This window comes from Oncorhynchus mykiss, chromosome 24, assembly GCF_013265735.2.
Source record: "Oncorhynchus mykiss isolate Arlee chromosome 24, USDA_OmykA_1.1, whole genome shotgun sequence".
Lineage (NCBI taxonomy): Eukaryota > Metazoa > Chordata > Actinopteri > Salmoniformes > Salmonidae > Oncorhynchus > Oncorhynchus mykiss.
Genome location: NC_048588.1, coordinates 9,215,561 through 9,234,448, shown reverse-complemented (window position 1 = coordinate 9,234,448; position 18,888 = coordinate 9,215,561). Strand labels below are relative to the sequence as shown.

The following is an 18,888-nucleotide window of genomic DNA, read 5'->3' as shown; positions in this document are numbered from 1 at the left end:
TCAACAGCTCGACATCAACTGCTAGCTCGGGTTTCATTAAAATCAAAAGCGAACGGGCTGGCAAAATCGCCATATTGTGATTCGCGTCATGTGCAATGACCCTGTCCTTTGAGCACCAATGCCTTTAAGCACGCTGCAAGTTCATGGCTTTATTATTCACAGCAAATTTACTCATTTGTTTTCCAATTACACTGGTGTCCCTGCTAGCAGAAAGTGTGTCAGCTTCGGTTACATGAGCATGGTCTCCGCCAGCTAACTAGCAGGAAGAGGCATTGGCTGCTTGCTGCTGGAAACACTTTCATAAAAGAAGGAAGGGTGACTAGCCATTTAACTTGTTTTACTCTGCTTTTGGAGTGTCCTTATGTGTCGTTGAAAGGGACAATACACACAGCGTTTCACTTCGTCTGGCAGACATTTCCGCCCTAAACTATGTGCAAAAAATTCTCTATTCAGCAGTAAATGTGTGTTGGATAATTGAATGGTGTGATGACAATGTGACTTTCTCCTATAGCCAGCCAGAATTCTACTATTACTAACACGGTGGGATGTGATATGCTTTCAATATGATGCCATAGTTTCAGCATGGGGGGAGGAAATGAATACAATGCTTCCCACAGGAAAAAGTAAGCTGGTCCCTGATCCGTTTGAGCTGTCTTGCCAACTCTTCTGGTCATTTTGTCACATTGTTATAACAATGACTATAGGAGTTGGCAAGACAGCACAAACAGACCTGAGACCAGGCTAATGTTATCTCATATCCACATAACAGTTGAAGATTAGGACTGAGGACTACTGGAGAGAAAAAGTAATGAATGGTGAAAAACAATGTAGAATCAATTTTTAGCTCTAAATGTCAGTCATGAAATATGTGCAGGTAAATGGAAACACAGGAAGACAATATGAGAAAAACCAATGATAAAGCAGTGTCTAATTGAACCCAATGGGATTCTGATAACAGGGAACAATTTGCTGGAACAGATCCACTTAGAACATGGCACAAGCATCAATTCATGTATTGACCTTTCAGTGCTATTAATAGATCAGCTCTTCATCGCTACGTGAACAGACAGCGTTCTCCTGTAGCTTTTGTGTGGTAAAATGCTATCTTAGGTTATCATCCATCTTCCACCCCTAATCATATCACCATTTGTCTGAGATTCATTTGCAATAGGTGGGTGGTGCTGCCATTAATGGTGCTGTTAGACAGAATATAGACAAAATGATTGCACAAACTATTATTGCACAAACAAATTAACATTAATGGGTTAACTTGAATTTCAGCTTCAGGTTTGATATGCAGCACAAGTGCACCAAGACAAAGGTAAAGAACTACTGGAAATTGCTTCAGGTGAAACGGCAAGAAACAAGACCTCACAGCGAGGGCCTCAGATCTACATTCTGCTGAGCAGACAGACATCTCCTTGTCTTTCATAATATGTGGACAGTTGATAAGGAGTTCTTGACAGCTAAAGAGAACTCCCTGTCAGCTGTCCAGATAATATGGAAGACAAGGAGATTACAGAGACCCATAGGTGGGCTGCTGGTTGATGGAGGAAGATGGTGGACTGTTAGTCTTGAGACAGGCAGCTACGTACAGTACATGGAGTTAGATTCTAGCTAGAAATATACTTAGTCATGTTACCATACTAGAACTTATTTATTACATGTATAAGGAATGTATATGTTAGGGGTCAATGAAGGGTCAAGAGGAACTAGGTGTGCGGAAAGTTACTGAGAGAAAGTTAATATTCTGTTCAAATATGTTATTGTTGAATATGAATGTTCCTAAGGAGGGAGGCAAAGGGCAACAGTCTAGTGTTAGTTGTTGATAAGGCAGACCAGTTGCTGAGGAACCAGGACCATAAGGGATGTGGAACTCAACTCGAGATAAGGTCAACAGATGAAGAGAGAAGACACTGCTGGGAGGTGGACCCCGAAGACCATCTGATTATAGTCCTATCTCTCTCTCTCTCTCTCTCTCACACACACACACACACACACACACAAGGTCCTAGACTTAGGCAGGGCCATAACAATACTAGGAAGAGGAACCTACTGTGTTTCTGCCTAACTAATGAGGATTGTGTATCTTAGGCATGCAAGGAGTTGACTCTGCCCAGTAGGAGTGTATAAAGATATGTGCTTGTATAAACATGTCTTGTCTTTGCTGCTGTATGACCCAGTGGTGAAAAAACTGGGTTTGAGCTGTTTCTAGTCGTCCATTTGAGTTTTTACTCTGTTCGTTCAGAACCTAATAATGGCCAAGTTACTGAAAACTTTTACTGTAAAACGGGCGTTATAAATACACTTTTTGGATTGATTGATGGATTTATTGGTTGATTGATTGGTTAATTGTGCTAGTGCCTACCTTGGACAATGAGATGTACATTAGAGGTCTTGGACTGCTGTTTGGTCTGGATAGAGCATGTATAGGAGCCCTCGTCGTACACATCCACTTTCTGGATGCGAAGGCTGTACTCCAGCTGGCCCTTGTTCACTAGGTCCACACGTGGGTCCAGCGACCACTTGTCCTCCCCAGCGAAGATAATGTTGGATCGGTTGAGCCAGGCAACTTTGGACACCTTATCATCCACGTAACACCTGGAAGGACAAAAAAGAGAGGAAATTTACCAAGTTACGAATCAGGTTGATTTGAAAACAAGTATGCACCAGATCCGCGTGAAATTAATATTAAAATCTATGTACAATACCAGGCAAAGGTTTGGACACACCCACTCATTCAAGTATTTTTACTATTTTCTACATACAAAAATATGAAATAACACATATGGAATCATGTAGTAACCAAAAATTGTTGAACAAATCAAAATATATTTGATATTTGAGATTCCTCAAATTAGCAACCCTTTGCCTTGATGGCAGCTTTGCACACTCTTGGCATTCTCTCAACCAGCTTCATGACGTAGTCACCTGGAATTTAAATTAACAGATTGAATACCAAGTCCATATTATGGCAAGAACAGCTCAAATAAGCAAAGAGAAAAGACAGTCTATCATTACTTTAAGACATGAAGGTCAGTCAATCCGGAAAATGTCAAGAACTTTGAAGGGCAGTCGAAAAACCATCAAGTGCTTTGATGAAACTGGCTCTCATGAGGACTGCCACAGGAAAGGAAGACCCAGAGTTACCTCTGCTGCAGAGGATAAGAGTTACCAGCCTCAGAAATTGCAGCCCAAATAAATGCTTCAGAGTTCAAGTAACAGACACATCTCAACATCAACTGTTCAGAGGAGAATCAGGCCTCCATGGTCAAATTTCTACAAAGAAACCACTACTAAAGGACACCAATAAGAAGACGAGACTTGCTTGGGCCAAGAAACACAGGCAATGTACATTAGACCGGTGGAAATCTGTCCGCTGTGTCTTTGTGAGACGCAGAATAGGTGAACTGATGATTTCCGCATGTGTGGTTCCCACCGTGAAGCACGGAGGAGGTGGTGTGATGGTGTGGGGGTGCTTTGCTGGTGACACTGTCTGTGATTTATTTAGAATTCAAGGCACACTTAACCAGCATGGCTTCCACAGAATTCTGAAGCGATACTCTATCCCATCTGGTTTGGGCTTACTATCATTTGTTTTTCAACAAGACAACGACCCAACACACCTCCAGGCTGTGTAAGGGCTATTTGACCAAGAAGGAGAGTGATGCAGTGCTAAATCAGATGACCTGTCCTCCACAATCACCCAACCTCAACCCAATTGAGATGGTTTGGGATGAGTTGGACAGCAGAGTGAAGGAAAGGCAGCCAACAAGTGCTCAGCATATATGGGAACTCTTATAAGACTGTTGGAAAAGCATTCCAGGTGAAGCTGGTTGAGAGAATGCCAAGAGTGTGCAAAGCTGTCTTCAAGGCAAAGGATGACTACTTTGAAGAATCTCAAATATATTTTGATTGGTTTGACACTTTTTAGTTACTACATGATTCCATGTGTTATTTCATAGTTCTTATGCCTTCATTATTATTCTTCAATGTAGAAAATAGTAAAAATAAAGAAAAACCCTTGAATGAGTAGGTGTGTCCAAACTTTTGACTGGTACTGTAGGTCTATTGGATATAGGGAATGATCCCTATACGTAGTGACCAAAGATAAACAAAGGTTAATTATTGGAATGAAAATGACTCCTCCTAATCCGAGGCATCTCTGAGGGATAGCTGCACTTAAAAAGATACTTCAGGATTTTGGCAATGAGGCCCTTGATCTACTTCTCCAGAGTCAGATGAACTATTGGATACCATTTATATGTCTCTGTATACAGAATGAAGGAAGTTTGAGGTAGTTTTGTGAGGCAATGCTAACTAGATTTACCGCAATGCTAGTTAGCAACTTCCTTCAAAGTGCACGCAGAGACATAAAAATGGTATCCACGAGTTCATCTAACTCTGGGGAAGTAGATTTGTCAAAATCCCTGAGGATCCGTTTAAGCTCTTTCCGATCTCTCCAGTTCTCCCCGCTTTGCTCTTTCTTCTGATAAATATATAATATATAGCAAATGTTTTTATCCAGAGCGACTTACAGTCATGCTAACCCTAACCCTAACCCATACATTTTACGTACGGGTGGTCCCCAGGAATCGAATCCACTATCCTGCCGTTGCAAGCACCACGCTCTACCAACGGAGCTATACAGAGGACCACAAACATATCTAGGTGAACAGTATTGGTTTTCCTCCTGTTTAAAAAGAACATCAGTATCCTCTTGTTTAGCTCGGCTTGTTGCATGCTGTCAGAGCCTTACGCCGTGTATAAGACTGTGTGTGTTAGAGCGCCTGCTTACTGAATAAATGTAAGGGGACGTCTGAATCAATGAGAATGGATATAATATAACCTGGCAGACATATGCCGAAAATGCAAATTGAAAACTCAGCCACTCGACACAGTATATCGAGTATATCCAAAACAGAAAGTGAATTAGTCGGGGAGCAGAAGTTGTTTCACAATGACTCTAAGGGGTTCTCACATGCAGTAGTGTCACTACTGTGGCCTTCCCTATCGAAGGAGAGGTGGCTTATCAGAAATCTAGGAGGGTTACCACCTTAATAACTGGGCCCGTATTTGTAAAGCGTCTCAGAGTAAGAATGCTGATCTAGGATCAGAGTTGCCCAATCATGAATACGATTATATGGACAGAGGAAACCTGATCCTAGATGAACACTGCTACTCTGAGACGCTTGATACATACGGGCCCAGGTTCTCTCTTACTTATCCACAGATGTCTACAACCCATTCGGGAAGCAGAGTGGTGCAGCGGAAGCGAGCTGGTCCCATAACCCAGAGGTCGATGGATCGAAACCATCCTCTGCTAAAAGAGTTTTGGGGCTCCGAGTGGCGCTGCGGTGTAAGGCGCTGCATCTCAGTGCTTGAGGCGACACCCTGATTCGAATCCAGGCTGTATCACAACCGGCTGTGATTGGGAGTCCCATAGGGTGGCGCACAATTGGCCCAGTGTTGTCCGGGTTTGGCCGGTGTAGGCCGTCATTGTAAAAAAATTATTTGTTCTTAGCTGACATAGTGAAATAAAAATTTAAATAAAAAAAAACTCCACAGGCAAACCCTAATAGTACCCAATGGCCATGACATCTGAGCTACTGTACACGTCTCTTAATTAAAGCTTTTTCCAACGCCTTTATCAGCCAATAGGAACCCTTTCTAACCCTCCGCCCTCCAATCAGAAACACCCTGGACTCCCCGTCAGGTGAGCAGGACTACAGTGGGAGCACATCAGTTTCCTCATCGCGCTTCATCAACCCTTCACAAACCCAAGCTCCCTGGCCACCGCATGCAGGGCGCCAGCCAAACCTTTTTCCTGTTCAAACTAACAAGCGGCTGCCTTAGAAGGCAAGCGGCTCCTGCCTTCCTCTCTCCCCGTCTCTAAGCAACCTCTGCTTTGGCAAGCAGCAGGCAGGTGGTGAGGCAGGCAGGATGACAGGGGTCTGTTGTGTTTGACGGATGCCTGTGCTGCTGAGCTGGGCCGCGGCCATGCTGCAGGGTTCACCGTAGGGGAAGCCCACAGCTCACAATACAGGCAGCAGAGGCATAGTGGGAGACTAATGAGAGGGGAGACGTGCCAGGCTCTGGCAGACAGCTACTCACCCTGTACTCCCTTCATACTCCCCCCCCCAAGCAGAATGGACTGGACTGAACCATGCTGAGGTGGTGTGAGGGGGTGGTGGGAGGCACAGCTGCTCTACAGGCAGGGCGCAAAAAAACTGAAAACAACCAGCTCACTTACATAATCACAGATGCGCTCTCTCAAGCGATCGATCAACTTGGCCAAACCCCCTGTAACACTGTTTTGATTAAAAGGATGGAGAATTATGTTGGCTGATCATGGGCTAACTCCCCTTCTCCTTCGGTTTGTGACGGGGGGCTGTTCCTTTTACACGTCGTTCTGTTTGCATGTAGCACACAGCGGGAAAAAAGCAGCAGGCAAATCAAAGCCAGGTCATATCTTTTCCCCTTACAGCATTTCTTCGCCCCAGATACGTTCTCAGTAGCAGGTTAAGAGTATTTCCGGGAAGGTGGCAGTAATCTCCAAGGACGTGGCTTAGAGGGAACAGTGCATTCGTTTAGAAACTAGGAGGTATAGAAAAGCCCTTGGTAGGTACAGTACAGAGCAGACGGCCCTCAACGGATGCCAGATAAAAATGTCCTGTCTTTAGAGGACTAATGATTTCACACGTTCATAAACAACCAGATGATTAACTAGCCGTGTGTGTATAGTGTACATAATAATCAACCTACTAATTCATTTCACATGTCTGCCATTTAGAAAATTCGGGTAATTCTACAGACCCAAGGAACTCCGGACATACTGTTGAATTGACGCAAAAGACGAAATGAAGCCAAGTGGGTTCAAACACAAGTCATGATTATTCTCGTACAATTGTGTTGACACAGTTTGTCGTGAGGGTCACATTAATTGGTTTGATTCAAAAGGAAAGTGTGATGTTTTTGAGGGTTCTTTATGAAATCCACAGAGTGCCAATGAAGCATTTAAAAGGGAAATTATGAGGGTGTGAAAAAGTATTATTTTATTCATAGACTTAAAAGGAATTGATATCATTACGGAAAAAAATACCAATGCCACCTGGATCCGAATCTAGCCCATAGGGTGAAACCTGCAGGAAATCAATTAATTCTAGATGCTACAAATACAACAAATATAACTAACTGTACAAGTAAATAAACCCACAGTGACAACAGAACACATGTTGTACAATGAAGAAAATTGAGAAATGGGGAGAGAAGAAACCAAAAAAAGGCTGCTGGTTATCTGAGGATGCTCCTTTCACTTTTTGGTACCTCCTTTGAATTCCTTTTTCCCAGAACACTTAGTAATTTCTCCTGAACATGATTCACTCAGAACAGCTTGCAGAGGAAGAAGCTGTGTGCGTGTGACATATACAGTATGCATCTGGAAAGATTGAGACTCTCTCCTTTGTCTTTGGGCAGGTTTCCACTACAAAGCCTCTAAATAGCCACAAAACGTTGCAATCATTTCCCATCATGCACTGTTCTTGCTCTCCTGGTTCACATACATCACTGTCTGAATATTCAGTCAATTAGGAGATTAATAATGTGACTGTGAATGTGAATGTGTCTTGCTAAACTAGTTGTGGAGGTGAGAAAAGATTGCTTGAACATAACAACTGTGGGATAGATGATACCTTTGAGAATCCTAGTCAGGGGGATGTATGGAAATGGCATCCTGCTTCGATTAAACCTCCTGAGATGCTCTCTCTGCACATTGTGCCTTCATAACTGAGGATAAACCTGAGATAAGCAACCTCTTCCCTCACAGTAAATAATATACATTAGAAAATAATTGGCTGTAAAATGCCCTCTGTGTGATCCATAGGGAAAACACTATTGAGGACATGTTAATACTGTACTGAGGGGAGGATAATGTTAAGCAAAGAAGGAGGTATGGCTTCTAGACAGCAGGGTTACAGGAGTATGCTCCTGTGAATGATTTGTATTCACTCTACATATCACTAGCTGTAATGCCGTGGCTCTATTAGCACAGACCTCTCGGTGGACCATATGAGGCCTTTGCAATATAGCGCCCTCTCTGCTGCTTGTGGCCTTGAGGGAGTGCTAAAGGTTAGATTGCCCTGGCACAGAGGCCTCTAATTACCAAGACTTGACAAAGCACCTGTCATCTTGTATAAGAAGACCACTCAAGTTCTGGTATGAATCGTAATACTGTTGAAATTGCTTATTTACAGTATTACTTGTCTGGAAAGTTAAGAGGTTGATAACTACAATGACCATCCGCTCCACACTCTGAGTGGCTCTGAAGAGGTTGTGAGTTGCATCTGACGTTTTTATGAATACACTCCAAGCTTGATTGATAAGCTCTATTTTAAAAAAATTGTATAAGCCTAACGCTGCAATATGTACAGTTGAAGTCGGAAGTTTACATACACTTAGGTTAAAACTCGTTTTTCAACCACTCCACAAACCACTCAACAAACTCATCTGGACAAACAATAGTACGCAAGTATAAACACCATGGGACCGACCACGCAGCCGTCATACTGCTCAGGAAGAAGACGCGTTCTGTCTGCTAGAGATGAACGTACTTTGGTGTGAAAAGTGCAAATCAATCCCAGAACAACAGCAAAGGACCCTGTGAAGATGCTGGAGGAAACAGGTACAAAAGTATCTATATCCACAGTAAAATGAGTCCTGTATAGACATAACCTGAAAGGCCGCTCAGCAAGGAAGAAGCCACTGCTCCAAAACCGCCATAAAAAAGACAGACTACGATTTGCAACTGCACATGGGGACGAAGATCGTACTTTTTGGAGAAATGTCCTCTGGTCTGATGAAACAAAAATAGAACTGTTTGGTCATAATGACTATCGTTATGTTTGGAGGAAAAAGGGGAAGGCTTGCAAACCGAAGAACACCATCCCAACCGTGAAGCACGGGCTGGCAGCATCATGTTGTGGGGGTGCTTTGCTGCAGGAGGGACTGGTTAACTTCACAAAATAGAAGGCATCATGAGGGAGGAAAATTATGTGGCTATATTGAAGCAACATGTCAAGACATCAGTCAGGAAGTTAATGCTTGGTCACAAATGGGTCTTCCAAATGGACAATGACCCCAAGCATACTTACAAAGGTGTTGCAAAATGGCTTAAGGACAACAAAGTCAAGGTATTAGAGCCCTGAACTCAAGCCTATAGAAAAATTGTGGGCAGAACTGATCCTACAAACCTGACTCAGTTACACCAGCTCTGTCAGGAGGAATGGGCCAACCTTCCATCACCCAACTTATTGTGGGAAGCTTGTAGAAGGCTACCCAAAATGTTTGACCCAAGTCAAACAATTTAAAGTTAATGCTACCAAATACTAATTGAGTGTATGTAAACTTCTGACCCACTGGGAATGTGATGAAATAAATAAAACCTAAAATAAATCATTTTTTTCTACTATTATTCTGACATATCACATTCTTAAAATAAAGGGGTGGTCCTAACTGACCTAAGACAGGGTATTTTTACTACGATTAAGTTTCAGGAATTATTGTATTTGGGTAAGGTGTATTTAAACTTCCGACTTCAACTCTTACGTTTTTGGGCGACCCGATCAAATGTGCATAGAAATGTTAGTTATAGATCTGTCTTTTTCATTGAAAGCAAATCTAAGAAACGGTATTATGTGCGCTATTTCTATGCTTCCCATTCTTAACTTTCATACTTTCGGTTTTGTACACCAGCTTCAAACAGCTGAAAATAAAATATTTTGGGTTTTGAATATTTATTTCACAGAGGTTTAGATGGTACAATGATTCTCGACACAATACTTGGTTGTTTTGTCACAAACTGAAATTAGGTGAACTATTAGAATTTTAGCAACCAGGAAATGGCAGAGCGATTCCAGCATAGTAGACCTTTAATATCTAAAGTGTCCGCTACTTTCAACCTTGGGATTGCTGTTTGGTCTGTTTGTGTCAGCTGTAAAAAGAGATCATTTAAAAAAGCATTAAAGAGTGGTTGTTTCATTCTGCCCATCATCTGCCCACCATCACACCCTCACCGAGTGTAATCAAAATAAAAGGCTATTCACCTCCCAGTCTGGACTTTGAACAATAGCCAAGGTTTCTCTCTACTCTCAGCCAGCCAGTCCTGGCTCTGTCAGTCAAGGCCCAAGAGAAGTGTACATCAGTACTCAAGTTTGAAGGTCTGCTAAGTTTAATTTGTGATAAATGTCTTTACTGTACACAGTCATGACACCAGCAGTAAAACATGCAGTAAAAGGTTGGACTGTTTGTTACCTAGTCAATACCAACAAGACAAAGTAGTCTGCTCTGCCCGACAACAGTGTTGTGTTATTTATTTGTGTTCTGCTAATGCAACGGTCTTTAGGTTCAAGTCAGAGAGCTACTTTGATTAACAAGTAAAGGATTATTAATACATTAAAATGTTATAGCGCTCCAAATATCTCCATAATTGTGTGCGCGTGCATGAATTCATTTAACACGCATACATTAGCCTAATGGTTACATGGTTTATGCAGAGTTCTACATCCTGAGTTAAGGTTATTTTTTGATTACATTATAAGTGCTATGATTATACACTTTCCATATTCAACGCATTTAAGTTTTGTTACAGGCTATATCTTTAACTGAAAAACATGAAACAATATCTCAGGTACGTAAAAAAAAGGAAACAATCGTCAGTTGAAGTGATGATTTGGAAAGTACGACATTCCTTTCAGTGTACATGATTAAAGTCACTCATCGCAGCCTTGACAGTGTGACATGAACAAAGAAAGATTTGCTTGTATGAAAAAGTGGAGAAGCCGAGAGCTAAGATTTGTACGAAACTAAAGCATGGCTGTGGTCTAGAAAAGCAATGTGTTCTGCGGTCGACGTTTAAAGGACAACATCTGACATCCCCCGAAATGCCTCATCTCCAAATCTGAAAGGTGCATAGATTGGGAGGACTAATGAACGTTGTTAGTAATGAATGATCCATCCGGCTGTACATTATATACCCCCGCCATTTCAGCCACGGTATATAGGAGCTTACAGATATTCCATTAATTGCTTTCTGTCGAAGGAGGGCAGAGGAATGGGTGGCGTGGCACTGTTCCATGAGATTACAGCAAGACGGTCCTGGTGTGTGACTGCAAGAAGAAGTGGTTTTCTGTGCTAGAATTCATGCTCTCTCTCACTATGAAAGAGTGGAAAGCACAAGGAATATTAATAATGCAGTGAAATGCATGGCTGCCACAAAATAATACACACGATGGAATAAATGCAATTTTTTATCAGGCCAATAATTAATCACAAAGGTGTCGACGCTCGCAGTAAACATTTTCCGGGTGGAAATCTCTCTTCCTGCAGGTTAGACAAGGAGGAAGTGAGTTTTTCAGGACAGATTTGCCCCAAGTTGCCTCCCAACACACCACAACAGATTGCCTCAAGACAAACCTACCAGTCACCCAGATGATTACTGAGAGAGCAACCAGTTAAATTACTCTGAAGTTGCTGATTTTTATTTCAGTTGAGGGCTGGCGTTGAAGCACTCGCTCACTTCAAGTGAAAAAAAACAACATTTTGTGGGTCTCAGCGTTGCCAATTTCTTGCTGTCACAGGTAGCTGGGAATTGACTGTGGAACATGCAGCATATCACTTTAAAGTGACGGGGGAAACTGGTAATCGCTTTGCGCTGGCCACATGCTCCTGTCGCCTCTTATAAGAACCTTGTTCACTCAGGAAAGAATCCTTAAACCTAAACGCACTTGGAGGGTGAAGACACTGAGGATTCGCCCACAATTGTCTCGCTAGCTCTGGCTCTGGAGTGGAGTGGCGTAACCATGGACCATAGATTACAGACACAACCCAGGAGGTTTCTGGCACACACCATTACACCATATGCATCAGCAACAAGGTGAACCTGGACCGGAACCATCATAGTAATCAATTGAGACAGGCCGCTGGTGTTTGGATTGCTTTGGGTATCTGTTGTTACATCCAGAAAAGGTTGAGATTGTTTCTATGATAACGAATTGCGTCAGACATGCGTCTAAACCATATCTGAAAGGTTATTTACAGAAGTGCAACTTTTAAAACCAATGTATCTTAGAGAGGTTGGGGAATAATCACGCTAGCAGGAAATGCAGTTTGTGAATGTGAAGAATTGACAATAACATCTGCAAGACATTACAGTGTTTATAGATGTTGGGTTGAAGAGTTGAAGTATTGTCTGTTATTATGTTAAAAGTAGGCCTAGTTTACACTCTTGACCTTGGGACTATAAGGTTCTATCTGGACAAAGCACACTTTTGAACAATTGAGCGTCAGTTTTCACATCACAGATCTCAGAACTGTTTTTTAGTGAATTCTTCTTTATAACCCATTAAGGTCCTCACCTTAAAGGCATCTAATGTGCAGAGTATCAAAACCCTGAGACATCTGTAAATCAATTTGGGTTCAACCATAATAAGGTTCTATCTGACACTTCTGAATGAGACATGTTCAGTTTTTAATAAAACTGTAGCTATTTGAATACATAAATGACAGAATAACACTATTCTACCAAGAGAGAGTAAGAACACATGAATGCATTCAATAAATGTATTATGATCATGAGACGAATTACTGTCATCACCGAACAACGATGTGACGCCAGTATTTACTTTTAAGATTTCTGACAGTGTTGTTTGTTTTTGCTTGTGTCCCATTATTGCTAGCTAGACTAACCTGGACCATACTTAGAGACGGCAAAGACGTGTTCTGATTGCTCCGTCTGTATTTGTTAAGGCTTGTGATTGGATAGCTGATAGAGCCTTCTAGCGCCCAGTTCAAATGGGTTTATACAGATAGAAATTTTCTATTTTTTATTTATTTTTTCACTTAAAATGTACTTTTTCAAAATTCTAACTTTACAGACATGTAGAACCATCTAAAGATCCATTATATGTGACCAAAAAAAATAAGTCATATATAACCTTATATTTTCCGAAGGTCTCGCACTCCCGATATCTCAAGCATGCGAAGCTGCAACAGGATGCTTCTATACATTGAATTGACTTATTAGAATGGTACTGTAACAGAACACATTATGCAGCCAATGGCACCAATCCATACTTTCCCCTCCCGTAGACAATGTGATATATATACCTCAGCACAGATACAATATAAAAAACCTGGAACACAGGTGTCTGGTGAATCACATAAGTGGCAGTTCTTTGTATAGCCTATGTAATTTGCGAGACGTATGTTGGGAAGGTGAAGGTGCATTTCAGAAGTAAAAAGTGAATCAGTGTAATAGTGTAATAGTCATGCCATGGGTTGGTGATGAGAGGGACTGTATGGGTAGGAGCTGGGACTGTTCTGATGGCGCGTGTGTGAGAGAGCACGTGTGTGTGTGTGTGCAATGTGAATGTGCGATTTGGTGGTGTCAGTGTGTACAGGAGCAGCTTGGGGGTGTGTGTGTAGATCCTCTGAGGGACAGTGTGGGACGGTGATGTGAGGGACAGTCGTTTGAAGGTGAACTTGAGGTTCAGAGAACTCTCAAACAGCTCTATGATGGATTCGGGAGCGCAATTTAAAGCACTTCTACCGCCGAGTCCAGTGCAAAGAGAGCCGTTAATCACCATGACAGTACTGTGCTTTATGTGTCAACAGGGGGGGGAAACTGTGGCAGAGAGACAAGGACTTCACAGGGTAAAACTCCTAGAACCGGTGACTTCTACTTTGTTCTCACTACTTTTTCGGAGTGAGAAGGCAATAAGCAGCGTTTCACCAAAATCAAATATTAAGTATGTACAATAATAGCTGGCACACTGTCCACACAGTAAAACGGGCACATCTCTCTACCAAACTTAACGGGAGATACCAGGTCTAAGAATTCTGATATTATGTTAACCCCCTTATAGTCAAAACCTTGATTTTATTTTGAAAAGAAGTCTGGATCTCCTATTGAAAATGCCGAACTTCCGTGGTACATAGTTACAGTCCTTTTAATTATCATGTTGAACGGATCTCTAAAAAAGTTAACAATCAGTGTGCCATAACTATTCATATTCCAGGTGCAGAATACAGCTGAGAACCTGGAGGCTGTGTGGTGGGGTGGAGAATAACAACGTGACAAATCACATCTCATTTGGAACCAAGCCTGTTTCCTCCTCTGGCAGCTACAGTCAACAGTCCTGGGATCAGTTCAGTCCTGGCTGGAATATTGGATCTCTTCATTGCTGCTGACTACATCTCGGAGCAGCGTGTCTATGAGCCTAGAGTCTCATCCTTAAACTGCCACTGGTTAGTACCTCTGTACCTCTTCCTTGTTCCCCTATTCACTTTAGGTGATAAGAAAAACTATGAATAAATGTAGCCCCATTTCCAACATCAAGACAGCCCAAAGGTGCCACTCGCCGATCAGTATCTGAGAGATATGAGAAGCGACCGTTCTTTTCTAGGTGCTGTGCCTAGATCGATGAAGGGTTCCTTTTGATGTCAATTTACATTTCGGTGATGGGGCTTTGAATGGAGACCCTGACAGGGTGCATATTGAAGTCAGGAGCAGGGATCTCAGGCACTAGGCTGATCAGCCTAATCTTCCCCTGAGAACGCTGAGAATTGGATTTATCATCAACGCGACACCTAATCCTCCAGGGGGGCCTCGCTCTCCCTTGCGCACCCCCCCCCCCCCCCACACACCTTTAACTTTACTTGTTTCGAAAGTAATTACAAAGAGAAATGTTTCTACCAGGAGAGAGAAGGAGAGGCTCGCTATTATCCTGGCGTGCCTTCTTCGAGGTGTCTGACACCGGCACCTATTCTCCATGTCGCCAGTGCTTGCGTTTGAACTAGTTTGAGAGGCTGCAAAGGCTGCTGTCAGCCCCTCTCCCGCCCTGCATTATTAATGGGAGACTGTTGTGTATGAGGCGCCAGGCAGCGAGTGGCTGGGTCCTCTGAGGCGAGGCAGAGCGTCCAGAGCTGATTACCCAGCCTACTAGCCTGCATCGTGGTGGCAGATGGACGGCTTCAGCATTCAGGCCACAGGCTAATGAAGCATCCAGTGGCGTAGCCATGTTGGATAAAGCCATCACAGAGAGCGTTTGCCAGGCTTGAGAGAGATACACAAAAAATATATAAATACAATAACAAGTTGTATTGTCACACACCGGAAAGGTGCAGTGAAATTGGTTGTTTTACAGGGTCAGCCAGGGTAGTATGGCACCTCCAGAGCAAATTAGGCCTAAATGCCTTGCTCAAGGGCACATCGACAGATTTATCCCCTTGTCAGCTCAGGTATTCGAACCAGCAAACTTTCGGTTACTGGCCAACACTCTAACTACTAGCTTACCTGCCGCCCTCATGCAGGACTTGGATGGGGAATCTCTTGGAAAATGATAATTCAACAAGCGATGAGTGAGTGTACATTTACAAAACAATATATTTTAGTGAGGAAAGGAAATAGTTGTGGCTTTGTCAATACACATTGCATTTACAAAAACTAAAATATAATTATTTTAGATTATTCAAATAATAGAACAATTCTACCTGATAATTCTACCTGATAATGTGGTGAAAACTCCCACTGGAGGTTATATTATGAATTTTCATCAGTGTCATGATTTTATTCACAAGGATTTGCATATCATATTCCTTGGCCACAAATCAAATGGCTAAAAAAAATCTTTTTTTTGAAATAAAAAAGGTTTTATCACGTTGAGGCTCATCTCAGCATCTCTGAGTTCCACAGGCAACCCTTTGCTTTGCAAGATGTGGGAGAAGCAGGCATGTTTACATTGATGTCATTTAGCATGTAGAAGGGAAATTAAGTGGTGTATGGTCTCCAAAATGAACGAAACGGCCCCAGGTGTGCCCAAGGACACTTCCTAGAAGCTTCCCAGAGCTGTGTGGTCTATAGGTCTGTCACTCATCTCATGACCCAGACATAGGGATAATTATTTACATCAACATTAGATGGTTGCCCTATACTTGCATATTTTGTGTTTTTCCAACAAATGGAACCAAAATGTCTAACTGTGATTGTGTTACATTTAGCCGCTTATGTTACAGTCTGAGAAAGATTGAAGTATCCTTCTCTTTGCATTTTGGGTAAGGCTTTTGATGGACTTCACATCCCCACCCACTTCCCTAAAACACTCCCTCATTCACATCTGGCAACCACCGTTTATAGAGCATATACCATACAGCTCATTCTCCTACTTCACATACTACATGTATGAGCTACTCCAAATGTAATTACAGACCATTATAGCAAATGTTCTGGTCTACTCTGGTTTGCGTGTCTCAATCTGGCAATATATTGCATTGCAACTAACAGTACTACAGTGAATTCGAAAGTATTCAGACCCCTTCCCCTTTTCCACATTTTGTTACATTACAGCCTTATTCTAAAATTGATTATTTCCTTATCAATCTACACACAATACCCCATAATGACAAAGTAAAAACAGTTCTTTATAATGTTTTGCAAATGTATAAAAAAAACTAAAACAGAAATACTTTAACATAAGTATTCAGACCCTCAAGTGCATCCTGTATCCATTGATCATCCTTGAGATTTTTCTACAACTTGATTGGTAAATTGTGGTAAATTAAATTGATTGGGCATTATTTGGAAAGGCACACACACCTGTCTATATAAGGTCTCACATTTGATAGTGCATGTCAAAAACCAAGTCATGAGGTCGAAATAATTGTCCGTAGAACTTTGAGACAGGATGAGTCGATGTACAGATCTGGGGAAGGGTACCAAAACATTTCTGCAGCATTGAAGGTCCCCAAGAACACAGTGGCCTCCATCATTCTTAAATGGAAGAAGTTTGGAACCACCAAGACTCTTCCTAGAGCTGGTCGCCCGGCCAAACTGAGCAATCGGGGGAGAAGGGCCTTGGTCAGGAATGTGACCAAGAACCAGATGGTCACTCTGACAGAGCTCTAGATATCCTCAATGAAGATGGGAGAACCATCCAGAAGGACAACCATCGCTGCAGCACTCCACCAATCAGGACTTTATGATAGTGTGGCCAGACGGAAGCCACTCCTCAGTTAAAGGCACATGACAGCCTGCTTGGAGTTTGTCAAAAGGCACCTAAAGACTCTCAAACCATGAGAAACAAGATTCTCTGGTCTGATGAAACCAAGATTGAACTCCTTGGCCTGATTGCCAAGCGTCACGTCTGGAAGAAACCTAGCAGCATCCCTATGGTGAAGCATGGTGATGGCAGCATCATGCTGTGGGGATGTTTTTCAGGATCAAGATTGAGTCAGGTTTGAGGCAAAGATGAGTGGAGCAAAGTACAGAGAGATCCTTGATGAAAACCTGCTCCAGAGCGCTCAGGACCTCAGACTGGGGTGAAGGTTCACCTTCCAACAGGACAACCACCCTAAGCACACAGCCAAGAAAAGGCAGGAGTGGCTTCGGGACAAGTCTCTGAATGTCCTTGAGTGGCCCAGCCAGAGCCAGAACCCGATTGAACATCTCTGGAGAGACCTGAAACCAACCTGAAACCAACCAACCAACCTGACAGAGCTTGAGAGGATCTGCAGAGAAGAATGGGAGAAACTCCCAAAATACAGGTGTGCCAAGCTTGTAGCGTCATACCCAAGAAGACTCAGTGCTGTAAATCGCTACCAAAGGTGCTTCAACAAAGTACTGAGTAAAGGGTCTGAATACTTATGTAAATGTAATATTTCAGAAAAAATGTTTTTGCTTTGTCATTATGGAGTATTGTGGGTCGATTGATGGGGCGGGGGGGGGGGGGGGGGGTACTATTTAATACATTTTAGAATAAGTCAAGGGGTCTGAATACTTTCCGAAGGCACTGTAGATAGCTAGGTGCTACTGAGTCTGGGTGTGTAGGAACCTTCTAATGGATATTTGCATAACCACTGCCACTGAGTTGAGGCTAAAGTGTTGATTAATCAAATTAAGTGTTCTGAGCCAATCACACAGTAGAAGTACAATCACCTACAGGACAGGCTGACTGACTGAATACATGACTGGCGAAGATGAGCACATCTAGTATTCATTATCACTGAGAAGCTACCGTCCAAACAATTGCTATCATTAGGATTGTTAACACATTTGTCATCGCCCAGACTGGCCTTGAAGTTAATTTACTTAATGTATGTATATTACATTCTTTAACAGCCCCAGCTGCCTCGCGATAAAGCGTAATGTTCTCTGTTGGCTTGATAAAGCCTTTTTTGTCTTCTTGACTCATCCTTCTCAAGTGAATCCCTTCCTCTCCCTCCTCGAGATTGTTATTATCTTATAGCTGTACCCTCTGGACCCTGAAAACACAGCAACGCTATCGATGTCTTCCCTCACCACGGGCCATCTGAAATCCCCATAAGATTTGACTTAAGGGGAAGTCACTGTTAAATTGGAAGAATTCCACCCACTCAGACAACAACATGAATAACTCAGAAGCCTTTTCTGAAATGGACCTTTTTCTTCCCCCATCTTCGTTCTAGCCAGTCTGTACTTCAACCACATTAGCGGTTGTTGTTTGCTGCCACTTTGAAAGCAAACAATGCAGGAAGACAGTTGTATTTTATTTTGTTATTTTGCTCAGATTAAAGCATTAACAGAGAAGGCGACCAGCTCCAAACATGAAATCTTGTTTGTTCAAAACACTGTCCCTTTTGTGTATCCGAGGCGGTAACTCCGGCGTGGAGAAAGAAACCAATGGATTCGAGTGACCACAATCGCCCTGCATATTTCCAATGCATTTAAATGGGTTTGTTGCTGTCAGTCACGGGGGGTGAGAGATGTCTTTCATTTTGTTCGGAGGTCTTGTGTATCATTTCTCTTCCACTGCCGTGAGGAAAATGACGCTGCAGGTAAAACAACTTAATGTGTGCCAG

The 18,888-nt window shown here is 42.5% G+C and overlaps 1 protein-coding gene across 4 annotated transcripts in view; it reads right to left on the bottom strand.

Annotated features, from left to right (window-relative positions):
* Positions 1–18,888, bottom strand: part of LOC110503312 (limbic system-associated membrane protein) — a 1,017,495-nt gene that overhangs the window by 38,440 nt on the left and 960,167 nt on the right. For all 4 annotated transcript variants that reach the window (XM_036961793.1, XM_036961794.1, XM_036961792.1 and 1 more), the window contains one exon: positions 2,369–2,601. In XM_036961793.1, coding sequence (XP_036817688.1) covers positions 2,369–2,601 — 233 coding nt within the window. The remainder of the gene's footprint in view (positions 1–2,368; positions 2,602–18,888) is intronic.